This window comes from Aegilops tauschii, chromosome 6 (genome assembly GCF_002575655.3).
Source record: "Aegilops tauschii subsp. strangulata cultivar AL8/78 chromosome 6, Aet v6.0, whole genome shotgun sequence".
In the NCBI taxonomy this organism is placed as follows: Eukaryota; Viridiplantae; Streptophyta; class Magnoliopsida; order Poales; family Poaceae; genus Aegilops; species Aegilops tauschii.
In genome coordinates this window covers 245,457,010-245,474,809 of record NC_053040.3, presented here as the reverse complement: position 1 = coordinate 245,474,809, position 17,800 = coordinate 245,457,010, and the positions used below count along the sequence as shown (strand labels likewise).

The 17,800-nt window shown below is 42.0% G+C and overlaps 1 protein-coding gene across 1 annotated transcript in view; it reads right to left on the bottom strand.

Moving 5' to 3' along the window:
• The window catches only part of LOC109750884 (uncharacterized), a 70,412-nt gene extending 53,268 nt beyond the window's left edge, over positions 1 to 17,144 (bottom strand). The window contains exons 1-15 of the mRNA XM_020309810.4: positions 16,822 to 17,144; positions 15,483 to 15,564; positions 12,502 to 12,605; positions 11,038 to 11,133; positions 10,889 to 10,936; positions 9,794 to 9,847; positions 9,182 to 9,285; positions 8,977 to 9,094; positions 8,070 to 8,171; positions 7,802 to 7,990; positions 7,559 to 7,716; positions 6,943 to 7,101; positions 6,757 to 6,849; positions 5,454 to 5,802; positions 4,802 to 4,915 (exon numbers count right to left, since the gene is read on the bottom strand). Coding sequence (XP_020165399.1) covers positions 4,802 to 4,915; positions 5,454 to 5,802; positions 6,757 to 6,849; positions 6,943 to 7,101; positions 7,559 to 7,716; positions 7,802 to 7,990; positions 8,070 to 8,171; positions 8,977 to 9,094; positions 9,182 to 9,285; positions 9,794 to 9,847; positions 10,889 to 10,936; positions 11,038 to 11,133; positions 12,502 to 12,605; positions 15,483 to 15,564; positions 16,822 to 16,836 — 1,785 coding nt within the window. The 5' untranslated portion in view covers positions 16,837 to 17,144. The remainder of the gene's footprint in view (positions 1 to 4,801; positions 4,916 to 5,453; positions 5,803 to 6,756; positions 6,850 to 6,942; positions 7,102 to 7,558; positions 7,717 to 7,801; positions 7,991 to 8,069; positions 8,172 to 8,976; positions 9,095 to 9,181; positions 9,286 to 9,793; positions 9,848 to 10,888; positions 10,937 to 11,037; positions 11,134 to 12,501; positions 12,606 to 15,482; positions 15,565 to 16,821) is intronic.
• Between the last annotated feature and the right edge of the window lie 656 nt (positions 17,145 to 17,800).

The window sequence follows — 17,800 nt, the reverse complement described above, 5'->3', positions numbered from 1 at the left end:
GACCAGCTGGTTGAGATGATAAGAAAGGGTGTCCCCCCTGCTACCAATGAAGGAGATTCATCTAAAGAAGAGGAAGATGTTCATCAAGGAAGAAGGAGAGGTAATCTTGGAGCAAGACCGCCACGACAACATGTTGTTCAACGTGCTTCAAGAAGGCCAATTTATGTTGAGGCTTCTGAAGGTGAAGAATATGATGATGCCCTTGAAGAGCCAAATCTCTACGCATATCGGAGAGCACCCAACCCTACATATGCAAGAGATACATACAAGGTGAAAGCTGAGATCCCAAGTTTTAATGGAAATGTTGACACTGAAGGGTGCCTGGATTGGTTATATAAAGTGGAGACTTTCTTTGAGGTCATGGAGGTTCCGGAAGATCATAGAGTTCCTTTGGTCGCATACAAACTGAAAGGAGGAGCCGGTGCATGGTGGCATCGCGTTCAAGAGGAGCGCAGGCTCAGAGGAGAACCTCGTGTTAGAACTTGGCGACAAATGAAAGGCCTCTTGAAAGGGAGATTTTTGCCCGCTGATTATGACCAGATCCTATTTATCCAATTTCAAAATTGTGCTCAAGGAAATAGGACTGTTTCAGATTACACGGAGGAGTTTCTAAGGCTACAAGTGAGGTGCAACCTTGCTGAAACTAAAGAGCAACAAGTTGCAAGGTACATCAATGGTCTCAATGATGCTATTCAAGATCGATTGATGATGCAACAAATCTGGTCCGTTGATCAAGCACAAGCTCTAGCCTTAAAGGCCGAGAGGTTTGTGAGGATGAGAAAGACAACTAAGGCTCCATATCCTCCATATCCTCATACCGAAGGCTCATCTAGGAGCCAACCTAATAGAGTGGAAGAGAAGACCACTCCACCGAAGACAAAACAGCCCATCCCGAAGCAAACTAGAGGCAAGGGTAAGGCAAATGAAGGCCCAAAGTGCTATAAATGTGGTAAAGAGGGACACATATCCAGCGGCTGCCCACTAAGGAAATTTGTTAACACGACTATCCATGATGGTGAAAGTGATGAGGAAGAATACGAATCTGAAGATGTAGACGGATAAGAGGTTTGTCAAGAAGAAGGTGAAGAGGTGGTATGTGTGATCCAGCGTGTCCTATGTTCCACACCACAACTCGATGACACACAACGGAAGAAAATATTTGAGAGCAAATGCACGGTGAATGGCAAGGTATGCAAACTAGTGATTGATAGTTGCAGCTGCGAGAATCTTATCTCCCAGAAGTTGGTGGACCATTTAAAGCTTGAAACCCATGATCATCCAAATCCCTACACTATTGGATGGATCAAGAAAGGAGTGAATATGAGGATCACCAAACAATGCAACCTGCCACTTTCTTTGGGTAAGCATTATCGCTCAAATGTGTTGTGTGATGTGGTTGACATGGATGCCAGCCATGTTCTTCTTGGGAGGCCTTGGCAATTTGATGTGGATACTACACACAAGGGCAAGGAAAATTCTTACTCTTTCATTTGGAACAAGAGAAGGATCATTATCTTACAAAACAAACCCGAAGGTAATACCTCTAAGGAGGAGGGGAAAACTATGTTAACTATCTCCCATACCTCTCATGAGTTTATGGAAGACTTGAAGGAGGCAGATTTGTGTGCTGCACTTGTTGTAAAGGGAGAAGAGCACCTGACTGTTGAAATTCCAGCAAAGGTACGTGGTTTATTGGCAGAATTTCAGAACATACTTGGGGAGCCACATGGCTTGCCACCGATGAGAGGAATTCAACATAGAATTGACTTAATTCCGGAAGCAAGTCTTCCTAATCTTCCACACTATCGAATGAGCCCAAAGGAGCATGGTATATTGAAGGAGAAAGTGGAGGAATTGTTGCAAAAGGGGCACATTCGAGAAAGTATTAGCCCATGTGCTGTACCAGCCCTACTCGCGCCAAAGAAAGATGGATCTTGGCGCATGTGTACGGACAGTAGAGACGTTAACAAGATCACCGTAAGGTATAGATTCCCTATTCCCCGTCTGGATGATGTGTTGGATCAGCTTAGTGGAGCAAGAGTGTTCACAAAGCTAGATTTAAGAAGTGGATATCATCAAATCCGTATAAGACCCGGGGATGAATGGAAGACCGCCTTCAAGACAAAGGAAGGGTTGTTTGAATGGCTAGTCATGCCATTTGGACTCTCAAATGCACCAAGTACCTTTATGCACTTAATGAATCAAGTCCTTAGACCCTTCTTATCCCACTTTGTTGTGGTCTATTTCGATGACATCTTGATCTATAGCAAGGATGAGGATGAACACTTTGATCACATTCGGAAGGTGCTAGAAGTACTAAGGGAAAATGAGCTCTACGTCAACTTGAAGAAATGTGTTTTACTGCAAACACAACTTCTTTTCCTAGGATTCGTCATAACATGTGACGGCATTCGTGTTGATGATTCTAAGGTTGAAGCAATCCGAGAATGGCCAACTCCTAAGACCATTTCTGAGGTAAGAAGCTTTCATGGCCTTGCAACTTTCTATAGGCGATTTGTTAAGAATTTCAGCACTATCATGGCACCAATTATCGAGTGTTTGAGAAAGGAAAGTTCCAATGGGCAGAAGCAGCTGAAGCTAGCTTCAATGAGATTAAACAAAAGCTATCACAAGCTCCTGCCTTGGTACTACCTGATTTCAACAAGACTTTTGAGTTGGAGTGTGATGCAAGTGGAGTAGGCATTGGAGCTGTCCTATCTCAAGAAAGGAAGCCCATTGCTTTCTTTAGTGAGAAGTTAAGTGAAGCTAGACAGAAATGGAGTACCTATCAGCAAGAATTTGATAGTTAAACCTCTCAAGATATGCTGCCCATCTTGGGAAACTCAAAATCAGCATTGTCCTTTGCTGATAATTACATCGAGTTATTTGAAGAGATTCGCGGCGTTTTGAAAGCACAAAATCAGAAATATAAACAACTTGCTGATTGCAAAAAGAGGCCAAAATCATTCCAAGTCGGTGATAAGGTGATGGTCTACCTCCGAAAAGAGAGGCTGCCTTTAGGTGTTAAAGGGAAACTTAGGCAGCGAAGGTATGGGCCCTTCTCTATCATGAGGAAGATAAATGATAATGCTTATGTGATAGATCTTCCAAGTGACATGGGTATCTCCAACACTTTCAATGTTGCGGACTTGACTCTCTACCATCCAGAAGAAGCGCTCTATGAAGATAACTCGAGGGCGAGTTCCAAACAACCAGGGGAGAATGATGAGGAACACTAGATGAGAAGAAAGAAAACACATGTCAGATCTGTTTGGCTACTTCTAGATGCTTCCACTCTAGTGTAGTATTTCTTTCCTTTTCTTTTCTATCCTACCTACTGTTTTCTAGAGTCTTCTAGTTGTGAGTAGCTATGAGTAGAATGGTGAAACTTACATAATGTTTTCTAGAGTATTCCAGCTATAAGTAGAAGTATGTGAAGGCTTCCCAAAGCCCTATAAATAGAGGTCCTCGCCTCTATTTTGGAGGCAGACTAAGTACCCCTACCTATAATAGAACTTGTTGTTCTCATCTAAGATCTTGGAGTAGATCTTGTGCCCTAGGAGTTCTGGATTGAACTCTTGCTGCCCTATCAACCTACATTCGCCTCTAGAGCGAGATATGTAGCGCAGCACGTTGAAGCCGTTCCTTCAACACTTGTGCTGTACACATTGTAGCAGCAAGGTGGAGTTGCTCCTCCACAAACTTTGTGCTGCTTCATGGAGACAAACCTTGGAATCGAAAGGGTTTAGGCTTAGTAGAACTAAAACTGAGTACATTATGTGTTCAGTACTACTAGGTGTGAGGAGGAGGTTAGCCTTGATGGGCACGTGGTGGCTCAGAAGGACACCTTACGATATTTGGGGTCAATGCTGCAGGAGGATGGGGGTATTGATGAAGATGTGAACCATCGAATCAAAGCCGGATGGATGAAGTGGCGCCAAGCTTCTGGCATTCTCTGTGACAAGAGAGTGCCACAAAAGCTAAAAGGCAAGTTCTACAGGACGGCAGTTCGACCCGCAATGCTGTATGGCGTTGAGTGTTGGCAGACTAAAAGGCGATATGTTCAACAGTTAGATGTGGCGGAGATGCGTAGTTGAGATGGATGTGTGGCCACACGAGGAAGGATCGAGTACAGAATGATGATATACAAGATAAGAGTTTGGGTAGCACCAATTGAAGAGAAGCTTGTCCAACATCATCTGAGATGGTTTGGGCATATTCAGCGCAGCCTCCAGAAGCTCCAGTGCATAGCGGACGGCTAAAGCGTGCGGAGAATGTCAAGAGAGGGCGGGGTAGACCTAATTTGACATGGGAGGAATCCGTTAAGAGAGACCTGAACGATTGGAGTATCACCAAAGAACTAGCTAAGGACAGGGATGCGTGGAAGCTTGCTATCCATGTGCCAGAGCCATGAGTTGGTCGCGAGATCTTATGGGTTTCACATGTAGCCTACCCCAACTTGTTTGGGACTAAAGGCTTTGTTGTTGTTGTTGTTGTTGTTGTTGTTGCAGAAAAATGGAAAATGCCATTCTACTGGGTTGAAGCTGGCTACAACCGCTGAGTTTCAGTTTTCGAGTCAAGACAGTCCAAGTCGTGCCTACCAAGAACTTTTGTACCTTATATTAGGCTAGCTAAATGTATACAATGTGTATGCTCTCCCCAAGCACATGGTAATAGGTGCACCTGCACAAAGCTGAGATCTAGAGCTTACTCAAAACCTTACCATGACTTCACAAGGGTGAATGATAAAGAGGTGGGTCTACTTTCAGAAATATTCAAAAACATAAGTTCATATATGTACCGTAACATAGCATGGAGATATCTTTGCCACAAACTGCCAATCCAAATCCATGCCAATAGGTGCGCGCACAAAACTGACATCTAGAGCATTAGTCTTCCCCTCACAGACGACACTCTGCAAAAAGTAACCAACAAGGTGTCACTGCAGGGCATATATCATAGATGTTCAAATAAAGAGGTTCATCCAACATAATAAGGACTATGTGATGTCATGCAAAGTAAAAGCATATATCATTAATGAAAGCCAATGACGCACAAGCTGATGAGTAAATGAGTAAAATTAAGAACCACAAAAGCCTGTGATGTGACAAGAATTTGCAATTGTCTGACAGATAGCAGCCCAGCACCTCACATGAGATAGAGCATTGTGTCAAATTGTAGTTTGCACATAAACAGGCTGTTACATGGGGAGCCACATATGGTCTGCAGGCCCCCGCCTGGCAGCACCACTCCCTGATCTGGCCCAAAATGGCTAGGATTCCTTTATTACTAAACTACCTCATTAGGTTCGAATTCGTATTAGGTGCTGCCGTGCAGAGTCCGTATTAGAATCAGTTTGAGAGTCCATACTGTATCTCCTTTGAGTCGGCTTGTCAGCCAAGATACCCCTCCTATATAAGGCCTAGGGTAGTTAGAGTTTGATATGCACTGACCTCAGCAAGAGAACCTTCAGGGGATGACAGACCACAATATCTTAAAGTTACATCACATCGAGTACTCTTCAGATACAAACTGGTGACCACTTGAAGCTGCTCAAATCTACCACACATAACCTCTGTGTGACCAATATTGATGATCCTTGCAGCAGCTTGGCCAATAGACACATCCACCAAGAAGCGGATTGTGTTTGGTGAGACCTTTTCAACAGGAAATGATAGTTCATCATCCAGTTGGTAACTTAGCAATTTATTTATAGCCTGCCACTCTTCTTTAGTTAGCTGCTCCTCATCCAACTGTGGTTCTAATCCGCCGCCTTCTTCAGAAGGCAACCCAGCCGAGTTCCTAGAACAAGAAAAAAGGCATACTTGAGATGTGAGGACGATATTGATTATTATTTTTGCATTCAATAGTACAGATCTGAATTAACTCATGCTAACAATAGGAATATTGATCCTCTATATCATCCAGCTGTTTTGATTTCATCTTCCAACAAAAGTAGGTTGCAACTAGGCCTTGATACCAAGCACAAACTAAAGAAAGGCAATGCCAGCCAATAACAAAAGCTCCAACGAGTTTAAAACTAGTTTATATATATGGATATTCTTCTGTTCACAGAGTTGGAAGAGCAAGATTGTCAGATGAACAGTGTTGAGGAACAAGATATGCTTGGGTGTGTGATTAACTTTATTCCTACCAACACAATTAAACAAGACGCAATGCTTTTTGCGTTTTCTTGGAAAAATGTGAATGCGATGAAAGGATATAAAAAATAGCAGCAACGGCACAGCGTCTCCTCCGCCTTGTTGTAAACAGCCCTTAGGGGTAAGTAATACTCCCTCCGTTTCTAAATATAAGCCTTTTTAGAGATTTCAATACGGAGTACTTACGAATGTATATAGACATATTTTAGAGTGTAGATTCACTCATTTTGCTCTGTACATAGTCCATATTGAAATCTCTAAAAAGGCTTGTATTTAGGAACAGAGGGAGTATTATTTAATAGTAAAGGACTCAAGGACACGCCCAAACCCTAGACCAATAGGAGAAGACCATTATCTTCACCCTTAAGATAAGAAAAACAAACACTTTTTATATTAAAAGAAAGGGGAGCGACGGTAGGAGAGATGATGCAGAAGACCTGCAAACCATTACAGAAGAAAAAATACGAGATGCCATAAAAAAGATGTGTTTGTTAGTACTTGGTAGTGACTACTAGCTAGCGTGGTTTTCAAAATCAGAAGCAACGAATAATTAATTAATGGATTTGATTAACTAGTGTCAATTTGTTTTACGGACCATCCAAAAGGCCACCATCTTCTCTTTGAGGAGCCCTTCTTATGCAATGTTTCCTTAGATTTCACGGTTTCAACTTTAGCATGACCCAGCAACCTGAAAATACAAATAATATTATAACCAAGTGAACATCAATTCAAACTAGGGACAAACTAACATAGAACCTCTGTAGATACTGCACTAGCACACCTCCAAAGTATAATAACTTTTGAGTCTAGAATTTTCTCAATCTGCCGAATTTCATAAATATCAACACTAGGTGCTTGCTGCAGTAGGGTGGCATAAAGTTGAACATAACGACGACGAAGCTGGCACAGATATCTAGTTCTCTCCCATGAGAACCAATAGCTGGGAACAGAAGAGAAATAAACTTCAGAATGACAATTCAACTTTATAAAAAGCGTAAACAAAAATTGCATCAAAACATATTAACATCCGAGTTATTGTGCATTTATCAGAGGAAATAGATGTATTGCCTTGATGTCCATGACCAAAACATATGCATTTGTCACATAATATGCGTATTGCATAAAGGAAGTGATCTATGTATTGTGTTGAGTCATCTGTGTGTATCTCATTTGATACAGTCCACACAGCTAAGTACTTCATTGTGCAGAATAGAGGAATTGATCTTCTGTAATAATAAAATGCAAATCCATCTCAATTTGTGAAAAATCCAATCCATATCTCAAGAGTTTAGTGGCATAAGAGATATAGGCTCTGTTTTTTCACTTCTTCCTTTGCACATACAAAATCTCATGGTATCAGGGAAAATGCATGTAGAACTTATAAGAGTAACATATACCATAATTTCTTTTGTCGCAGACCAGCCAGCACAGCATAACGCCACCAAGCACGACAATCCTCTTTAACAGGCATAATAGGCCGTAAGTGAGAAACATCAACACGTGTCCTGAATCTTGAAAATGTTTCCAACAGTTTAATGCAATCATAATACTGGGCCTGGTACAGTAACAGATTACAACTGATAAGTAACTTGCCAACACCTTAGTTGAAACATATCAACGAAGCATAAATGAAGGGTTACCTCAGTAACTGTTAAAGAAACATCACTTAGGACAAGTGATGCTTTCTCTAGAGGATTGTTCAGGTCCCCTCTTTCCTGCTGTCCAAGTCGATTATATTTAAGGGTTCCATTTATAGGGGAAACCAAATATCTCCGATTCATCGCCCAAATAGAATTGCCAGGACGATCATCGATGCCATCTTGAAATACCTGTGAAGGATCATTAGGGAAAAGAAGAAACAAATAGGAACCGAAGAAAGGTTGTGCTCTAATATAAAAAAGGAACAACCTCGCTCCATTCACCAGGATTAAGATCCTCCCATTTCTTGGGGAGCTTCCAAGGATTGCTGTCAGAATCGTGGTAGATGGCTAACATATGCAGTTCGACCGACTAAAAGATGGACCAAATAGAGTGAAAATTAATGTCACAAGAATATAATTGTCTGAACTACTAAGACAATAATAAAATAAAAGCAACCAACCAAATAGGTAATAACTTTGTAGGATGTCACGTTATCTTATATAAATCAACTGATTAAATCATTCCTAAATAGTTGCAACCTACTACCTATATTTCCTAGCCATGCAGCTATGCCACACAGCAAGTCTTGCATGTCACTGATAAGTTACATCTTTTGCATTAATCTATCCATGCAACCATGCCACATCAGCAAGTCGTGCATGTTAGTCATAAGTTATTTTTTTTGTGTTATCATGGACGGTATATGTGTTGGACGCTTGGAGCATACCTTCAGTCCAGAAGTATCTTTTGAAACACCATTTCGTTACATACTTCATATGTTTTACTGTTTTATTTAAATATAAATTGAGAACACTCCTATGTTTGCTTTTTGCAGTAGTTTTAATTGTTTTTATCACACCAATTTATACATTTCTATTTAACAGGTTCCCGCAGGAACGCGCAGGGTATCATCTAGTTGTGTGAAAAAGTATGCCAAAATAAGCGCACAGAAATGACAGCCACCTGTTAGCTGTAGAAGTACCACAGTGATGACACACTCGTAACAACAAAAAATTGTGCGCGAGCACCATAACAATGATAATGAATTAAAGCTCGTGACGGACAATCCAGATCTAGTCTCAACATTCACCATACTATAGACCTTGCAACACAGTGTATAACGAGATTCCAAGAGTTAAAGAAGATAAACTCTCCGATGTAAATTTGTCCTAACCTTTCGCAGCTTATCTAATGCTACACCTGCATCAAACGTCTCATTACCATCCTCATCAACTGTAACAGCTGCAAGTTTCGATAAAGTGAAACCAGAAGCAAATGGATGCCCAGCATTGCTGAAGGAAGAACACATAAACTATTAATAAAAAAAGAATACATCCAGAACAACAAAAACTAAAATAATTGTCACTGATTTAGCAAACCTGACAGAATCTTCATATCTGATGTGTACGTTGCTGATGGTGACTTTAAGATTTCCAATTATTGTAGATATTAAATTGTATAGCCATGAATTTCCTCCTGGTATCTGCAGCATGCAAGGACAAGTATCAAAAACCAAGCAACAAAAGATATATGGAATCTGTACAAAACAATAGGACAGATAAATGTCAGTAATCGCATTTCATGTTCATGAGAAAAATGTAACAAACAAATCGGCAACACTTCTATTCTCTAAAATGGCGTCCTTTCATGATCTAAATGTTATTAGGTGGTCGTGCAGTCGCCTTCCGGCAAATCATTGACAGACCTGGCACATAGTCCATTGAGATAAGATGCTCCGACCGATGCAACACCTCCACAGAAAGAACTATTATATAAAGTCCTCATACCAATCATACACTCTGATGCAACGTTCCAACTGTGAGAAGGAAAAAAAAGCATCCATCCTCGACATCTAAAACTGGGGTGACAATATGCTTCAAGATGTTACACTAATATGATTTATTGCAAATTGTTGTAACCGTTCGCTATTAGAGAATATCTCTTGTGTAACATAAAAGTAACAGACATGTTAACAGCACAAGAGATCTTACAGGTCCTCCTTTTGAGCTCCTACTTGTCGCTTCAAGAGTTGCTGTCTCTGCAGCCTGCAGATAAATCCATTAGAATTTGAATTGCTCGCATGAAGCTTATTATGCTATAATCTTTAGGAATGCAAGAAACCAGCAGAAAAATTGTCCAAAAAATGTGCGAATGCAAGAAACCAGCAGAGAAAATAAAAAAAAAACCAATAAGTTCACACAATGTATGTTGCTTCAAAACCAATTTTTTCGATCCGGAACAGTTCCCATTATCTCATCACTGGGTAACTGGTACCATAGTTGGCTCATGGTTGTCAGCTCGCAGACCTCGATTCACCATAACCTGGGATTAGTTTCAATAGGCCACAACTTAAAGGATTATGGTGTGCTTTTAAGGGGATTGGCGGGGGGGGGGGGGGGGGGGGGGGGGGGGGGGGGGACCAAGTTTCCTTAGCTACTTGGGTGCATCCATGCTCAAAAAAAGGTGATCCTACAAACATATAGCACAACTCCCAAAAACAAAACACAACTAAAAGCAAGTATTGCAACATCCACGACCACACAGATACACTATATTCGTGCAATTTGTTTCCTCCATCCATGTTGATTACATGAGATTGCATTTATTAACATGTTCTTGTTTGTCTAAAACTATGATCTCCAAATATTGACCCTATAATTCTGGTCTCGATAATATGTACTTCACAGCTAATTCTGGTTCTCCTGTTCTACAACTACGGACGGGTGCTCGTTATGGCAATTTTTCCTCGGGAGCATTATGGTCTTATTGAATGGAATAAAATCGAAAGTAACATACACATGGAACTGAAGATGGCGAAGACATACCCTACAACTTAATAAAGACATAAATTAGAAACTAGGAGCGTATCACCATGACCAAATCCTACAGATAGGCAACCTAAATCAGATGAGAGGCCTGCTAGCACACATTCTTACTTAGGCATAAAATTCAAATCTTAACTAAGAGAAACTGGAGCATGTCTTGAACTGCCTTGTTAACTTTATATGAGTACAGGTGTATAATTGACAGATAATTGTCTTGAGTGTCGGGAGAAGAGAACTAGCAAGTTGAAAAATGAAACAAACCTCAATCTGCTGAAGCTTGGCTTCAAAAAGCTTTTCTCTGTCTTCTTCCTAATGAAAGAAAGAGAACCACCACAAATATATACTCAGATAAAGGAACAATGAGAAAATGACATGCATAAAAAGGTTGCAGCCAATATAATTTAAAATACCTTCAGAGTTTGCCCATCAGGAGCAGGATGAGCAAGAATGAATAGACGATCAATAAGAACAATAACTGGTTCTTTACCCAAGCTTTTCCATGGAACCTATCAGAAATCACATTTTGCATGAACAACTGAGACATATGACATAAAGCAAAGGCAGGCCCGGAAGGAGATGCTCCATAGTTGGGCAACAAGAGCTATGATTGAAGATCAGACGATACACACAACACATGGAACACAAACACCCTAGCACAGCAGTTTGCACAACTGATAAGTTGAAAGCCTGTAGCAACCACTCAGCCACTGCACCTTCATGCCAAAGAAATATACTCCCTCTGTCCCGTTTTTCTTGTCGCGGAGGAAGAACTACGGTAGTACAAATCAGGTATACAAATGGCAATAACAAAAACAGAACAGAGGGAGTACTTATTTTATTAAGATTCATGCACCAACTAGTAGAACCAAAAGTCCAACTAATGGAGAAGGTTGGACAATCTGCATATAATTCAACACTCCATCTCACATGTGGCTAGATAAGGCCTAAACATGGACAAAAAGAGGGCAAGCAATTTCTTTATATTATTTGCGAAAGCCGAGACTTGAACCCAAGACCTCTTGGCTCTGATACATATTTAGTTTCATGCACCAGCAGTAGAACCAAAAGTCTAAACTAATGGAGAAGGTTGAGCAATCCACATATACTTCATCAAGTTCTTGGACACATTTCAACTATGCACTCCCTCCGCCCAGGTGCATAGGGTGCCCTACGAAAATCAAATATTCCAGATATATTAGGCGCCTTTTGTTTGTTAGCACTAATTGTTCACATGCATTCCTCACCACACGAAGCGTTTTCAGTTTCCCTCTCCCCCCTTTCCACGTACAAGACAATCATCTGCCTCTAGCATTTAATTCTTGTTGCATGCATGCATAGAGGATTGGAAGAATAGGGAGAAACGGGTGGTGAGCCAGTACATAGGTGTCCAACCATCACAGCAATTAATATGAGATTAACTATAGGGAGAGAATCGCGTGATGATTGGCTTTCTTCATGGTTTGAGAATTTCACGGCGTCCAATCTACACGCACCCTTCCTTAGGCGCCCTATGCACCTGGACGGAGTACAAAAAGTTGCTGACTGTAGAACTAGCCAAACACTAAGCAACTAGCTAGGTGTGATGCATACGAGAGAATGAGCAGGGAGATTGCTATAATACATTCTGACCTTAGACAGACACGGAAGATAATTTTACATTTCATAAACATGTTTTTTGCGGGGAGTAAAAACGGTTTTGTTGAAGAGCCAAGTTATCCAATATATATAAGGTGCTAAAATATATGATACGCTCGAGTAACAATACTGTGACACAATAGCTTAAGAAAACATTAGATGTGTAATGTACGAATGTGCTACAACATTCTACCCAAAAATAATCAAGTTCCATAAACAAAAAGGAACAAGAGACATACCTTCAATGTTATGGTGCCAACAAACCCAGCTTTCACTGTTACTGGAAGCTGAAGAGAATTGAGTGCTTCAGCCTTCAGTTTCAAGTCTTTAAGGACGACATCGCCTATTCAAAGAGAAATCCAAGCAGAGTAAATACAGCAATGCATAGAGCAGTAGCGCAACGGCACAGTTATGTGCTGAAATTTCCAACACAAATGATAGCATAATGAACTACAAGATAACTTATATGCCATGTGTCCATAGTAGAAAGCTACAGGCAACTGTGCATTTCTTGAAGCAGGATACCATGCACCGTGGATCATGTACACCACAAATATTGTCATTAAATGGTGATTGCACCCCTACAGATTCTGATGTGCCAAACTGTTGCAACTTGATCACACTGCGTCAGCATAAACTGCATGCAACACCTCTCAAAGGCCAGCTACACTAGACTGAAAAGCAAAGGGCTCACACGGGTGCTGCTTTGCAACACCTACCAGCTACCAATGGTTGGTCGCACTGCCTCAGCGACTGTTTACATCAAGATGCCAAAAGCAAAGCTTTGGAAGGCATATCTCTACTTCTTAGAAAGAATGTAAGGTTCCCATTTCACCTTTCTTCCCACCACCTCTTCGTCCAACCTTCCCCATATGATAATCAATCACCTTAATTTACTTGCCTTCTGAACCAATTCCACTTTAATTTACTTATCAAACTTCTCATCAAAACATAAGGTAAATCACGGATAGGATTTGATAAACATTTATTTACACAATCACATTAATATAGGCAGGTAAATCGCAAGTTAAGGTACTAGAATATGTATATCCCGTTGCAACACACGGGCATTGTCCTATTATTTCTCTACTACTTAAAGAGAATGTAAGGTTCCCGTTTCACCTTTATTCCCACCACTTCTTCATCCAACCTTGCCCATATGACAATCAATCACCTTAATGTACTTACCTTTTGAACCAATTCCACTTTGATTTAGTTACCAAACTTCTCACCAGAACATCAGGTAAATCACAGGTAGGATTTGATAAACAGTTATTTACACAATCACAATAATATGGGCGGGTAAATCACAAGCTAACGTACTAGAATATTTATATCCCTTTGCAACACATGGGCATTGTTTTATTATTAAATTAAAAAAAGAATTGTGTTCCTTTTCCTGCCAGGCGGGGTGCTTCTTCCAACATTCCATATTTTTTCTGATGATCATTCCTTGAAAACCGCCTTAACTGTCTCATCTTTTATTGACTTACCAAATAAACTATATTTTCTTTGGCGAGTCAATAAGTGATTAAAAAAATCATGACAGAGTTTGATAAATATTTATTTACACAATCATATAATACAGAATTATGGGCTAATGTACTAGAATATTTATACCCCGTAGCAACGCACTGGCAAATACCTAGTTCACAGAAAGTTGTGTTTGTGGGGTGTTCTTTGAACAGAGTAGGGAAGCATCAGTCTCTTGACTTTATCAACTGTTTTTTTCAATTAGACTTAGGCTGTAATTTTGGCATTGCAATGGCTTCCCAAAAACACTTGCACATGTTATTTTAGTATTTCTCATGCTAAATGATTGTCAGCTTTCCCCTTGGAGATGTAAGAGATATACTTTACAAGAAGTCGGCTTTCTCTATGATTACTGAGCCCCAGCACTGCAATAACAAACTACTCCTTAGGATGATGTGCTAGGATATCACATACAACTGGCATTACAAGAATAGGTGTTATTTTAAGCATTAGCACAACTGCAACGGTTATAAGTAAGAATTATAGTTGCAAGATCTGCTGTTCATTCGGTTTGTGATTCACCACTTGTGAATCAAGTTTGATGGGGAGTATACATCTCTGGTTCGTTAATCTGATGACTGATTCATGTCAATGAATCTGATTCGCAAACTCCGAGTAGCAATCAGAGTTCCCAATTTGTAAATCTATGTTTGTGTATTTAGTTGATTAAATTTTCCATCATTTCTGTTGCTAATTGCCAAAGGGGACCCTTGGAGCAGCGGTCAAGCTGTTGCCTTGTGATCATGAGGTCACGGGTTCGAGTCCGGGAAGGCTGCGTACAGAAGACCCCAAAGTGGTCAGACCCTTCCTCAGACCCTGCGAAGCGGGAGCTACGTGCACCGGGCTGCCCTTTTTTCTGCTGCTAATTGCCCCAATGCAAAGAAGGTTTACATTTTATGGACTGGACAGGTAAAATGCAAAGCACATGACCCATCATGTTCTGCAGATTGATTACAGGAACAAATTCCAAAATGATTAGGAAGAAAATAGCCACTGAAACATCACAAATTCCAAACTGATGCTCAAAAGTCCAAATGTGTGGCTCACACATCCACGAAAGCTTAATGCTGCCTCCAAAACCCATTGCTCACAGCTTCCCAGGAGGCCATCTTTTCCATGAGCTGCTCATCTTTCTCTCATATTCCTCAAAGAGCTACTCGTATTGCTCCAAAATCTCCCCAGATCCACCATGACAGAGCTCTCCGAACACGTATCCACTTGTGCACCTGGTGTAGGATAGCCCACGGGCACACAGAGGGGAGGAGGCTGTCCTCCAAGCATGCAGCCAGGTCGCACCAGCTGACCCTGTAAGGTTCCCGTCATCACATGGCAGGCGTTGGATGCCAGTGTCAAGCTACTGTTAGCTTTCCCTCACAATAGGCCCTCATCATAGGTACAACCGTAGAACTCTGTTAGACGTCACTTCTCTCCCAATTTGTGTGTAGACTGGCCAGTGGCTGTGCTCTGATCAGGTTTGTTTGAGTTCGTAATTCGGCGAACAAACTGAGCGAATTCAAGCCCCAATCTAGATCTGAATACGAAGCCACTACCAGAGAATTCGGTAAGTAAGGTAAAACTAACATCATGCGTAAGATTCTAAGAAATAGTCATAAGACATCAGAACTGCAGTTCATTCAAGCAAGTGATGATGGTAAAGACAACAAAAAAGATGGTCAGAAAAATATACCTTTCCACACACTTATTCTAAGTGCTTCAACAGAAAGTCCTTCAACATATTCACCCAAATATTTGCGAAGCAAAAACAGCACCTGCAATTAAAAATATATAATTCCTTCATGCCTCGGAATTTTAAGTACTATTATAAGGATGAAACTCAGTGAATAAGAAAATAGTAATGGTTTAGAAATTCAGGATTGGTTGTGCTAATCTGCTACTTTGCATATTTGTCATACGTCAAAAGGGCAGATAAAAACTTGGAATGTTACAAAATTATGCAAGGACTTAATAAGATTGTATTCATCAATATATCTCATTAATTACGACATATGCCAGGTGAGCTTCAAATAGCTGTGGACTATTTCCAGAATCAGCAGGACGTCCTGACACTCATCAATGTGACAGGTTAAAATTGCTGGTATGTTATTTTTCTCTCCCTTATTGAATATTATCCATTGTCTGTAACCATTTAGCCTGGTTCGCAGAACTGATGATCATGACAAGAACTGATTGTAGCACCGCATAACTTTCTTACTGGCACTGCTAATGTTTATTACTCCCTCCGTTCCTAAATATTTGTCTTTTTAGAGATTCCAACTGGACTACCACATACGGATGTATATAGACATATTTTAGAGTGTAGATTCACTCATTTTGCTCCGTATGTAGTCACTTGTTGAAATCTCTACAAAGACAAATATTTAGGAACGGAGGGAGTAGTTTAATACTATATATCATAGTGTTGCAGAAGTCAAGACACTGAGCAACCTTGGAGAATGAATGGTTGCAAACTTAGAATATGATTGCCCAGAACATAGCTTTGACCACAAAAGTACTGGTGCTCAAGTGACACTCTGACTATACTTATTACAGACAGGCTAAGCATATGTAACACCCTGTTGTACGATCAATCCATAACTATAAACTCTTCATCCATAACTTGAGATACAATGCACCAGGCAAACTGACAATCCGATCGATTTGTTCAACATAAGTGCAATGCATCTCCGCCATGGGAACTTAAGCAGACAAAAACTACGAAATATTTTTTGGAAAAATATGGCCCCCTGCCCCGTCACCGCAAACTCTGTCCCGGTCACCAAGGACACAACGTGCAACCCATCAAGACCAACCCGAAATCCCCCATAGTTCCGCACCAACTGCGCAGCGTCCGACTACTCGAAACATGCAGCGCGATCGCACATGACCACCGCTGCAGTGGGAATCCCCACACACGCACACGCACGCACCCAATTGCCGCTCGATCATGCAGGGTGCGTAACCTCGTCCTAATCGTAGACGGAAGAGAAACGAGGGAAGCGGGACAGGGAGAGAGATCGAGATCATACGTGGCCCTCGAACATCGCCGAAGTCGAGGGGCGGCCGACGACCGGGTCCGGGGTGGGAGGTGGGGTGGGGGCACTCTAAGGCGACAGCACGCGCGCGAACCCGTTGCCTCCGCACGCCCGGCGGGGAAAATCTCATGGACGGGACCGAAGGGGCTAGGGTTCCTGGAAAGCCAGAGGAGGCGCGCCGTGGCGAGAAGGACGACGATGCGAGGAGGTGACGCGGGGCGGAGAAAATGGTGGGAGTGGTGGGGGTGGAAGTGGGGACGAGATGGGGTCGGAACGGGGCGCTGGCCGGTGGGGCTCTTTTTGGCTGGGTTCAAGCCGAAGATGGGTCCGTCCCGAGCTCTGTTTTGTAACGTGTAAGAGCTTCTCCGCGGCCCCAAGGCCCCCCGGCGACTTTTTCGCATTGGCGCCGAAAAAATCCGAGTCGCGTCCTAAGACGTCAAAATTCACCGGCTCATTCTATTTTTGGGCCCGGCAGGCCAAACCTAGCGCACTGGGGGGCGCTCGGGGGCTCCAGCGGAAGAGAAACCCGGCAAAACCTATTTGGCGCTGCAGGCGCCGGTTTCTTTGGTTTTCTGGTAACCCGCGCCTGCAGCGGTTTTATGTGGGCTCGGCCCATTAGACTTCCACCGTAGCTCGTCCCCCGACCCCGACCTCCTTCCGTTCCGACTAATTCAGTCGTCCTCCGACCCCAACTCCTCCTTCCTCGACCAGATCACCTTCTTCTTCACCCCGCAACGGCAACGGAGGTCGCTCGATCCAGTCGGCTTCATTCTCCCGGAGGAGGGATCGCCGGATTGATTCTCCTTCGTTCTCGCGTTCGATCTGTTCCCGCGGGATGGCTTTTATTGGTTCGTCCTCCTCCTAACCCTAGTTTTTTTTTTGTTGATCCGGTTCTAGGGTTTGTTCGTCCGATGTTAGGGTTTGGTTCGATCGCTGGTATGTGTTCGTGGTATTGTTCCTATTCGTTCGGTGC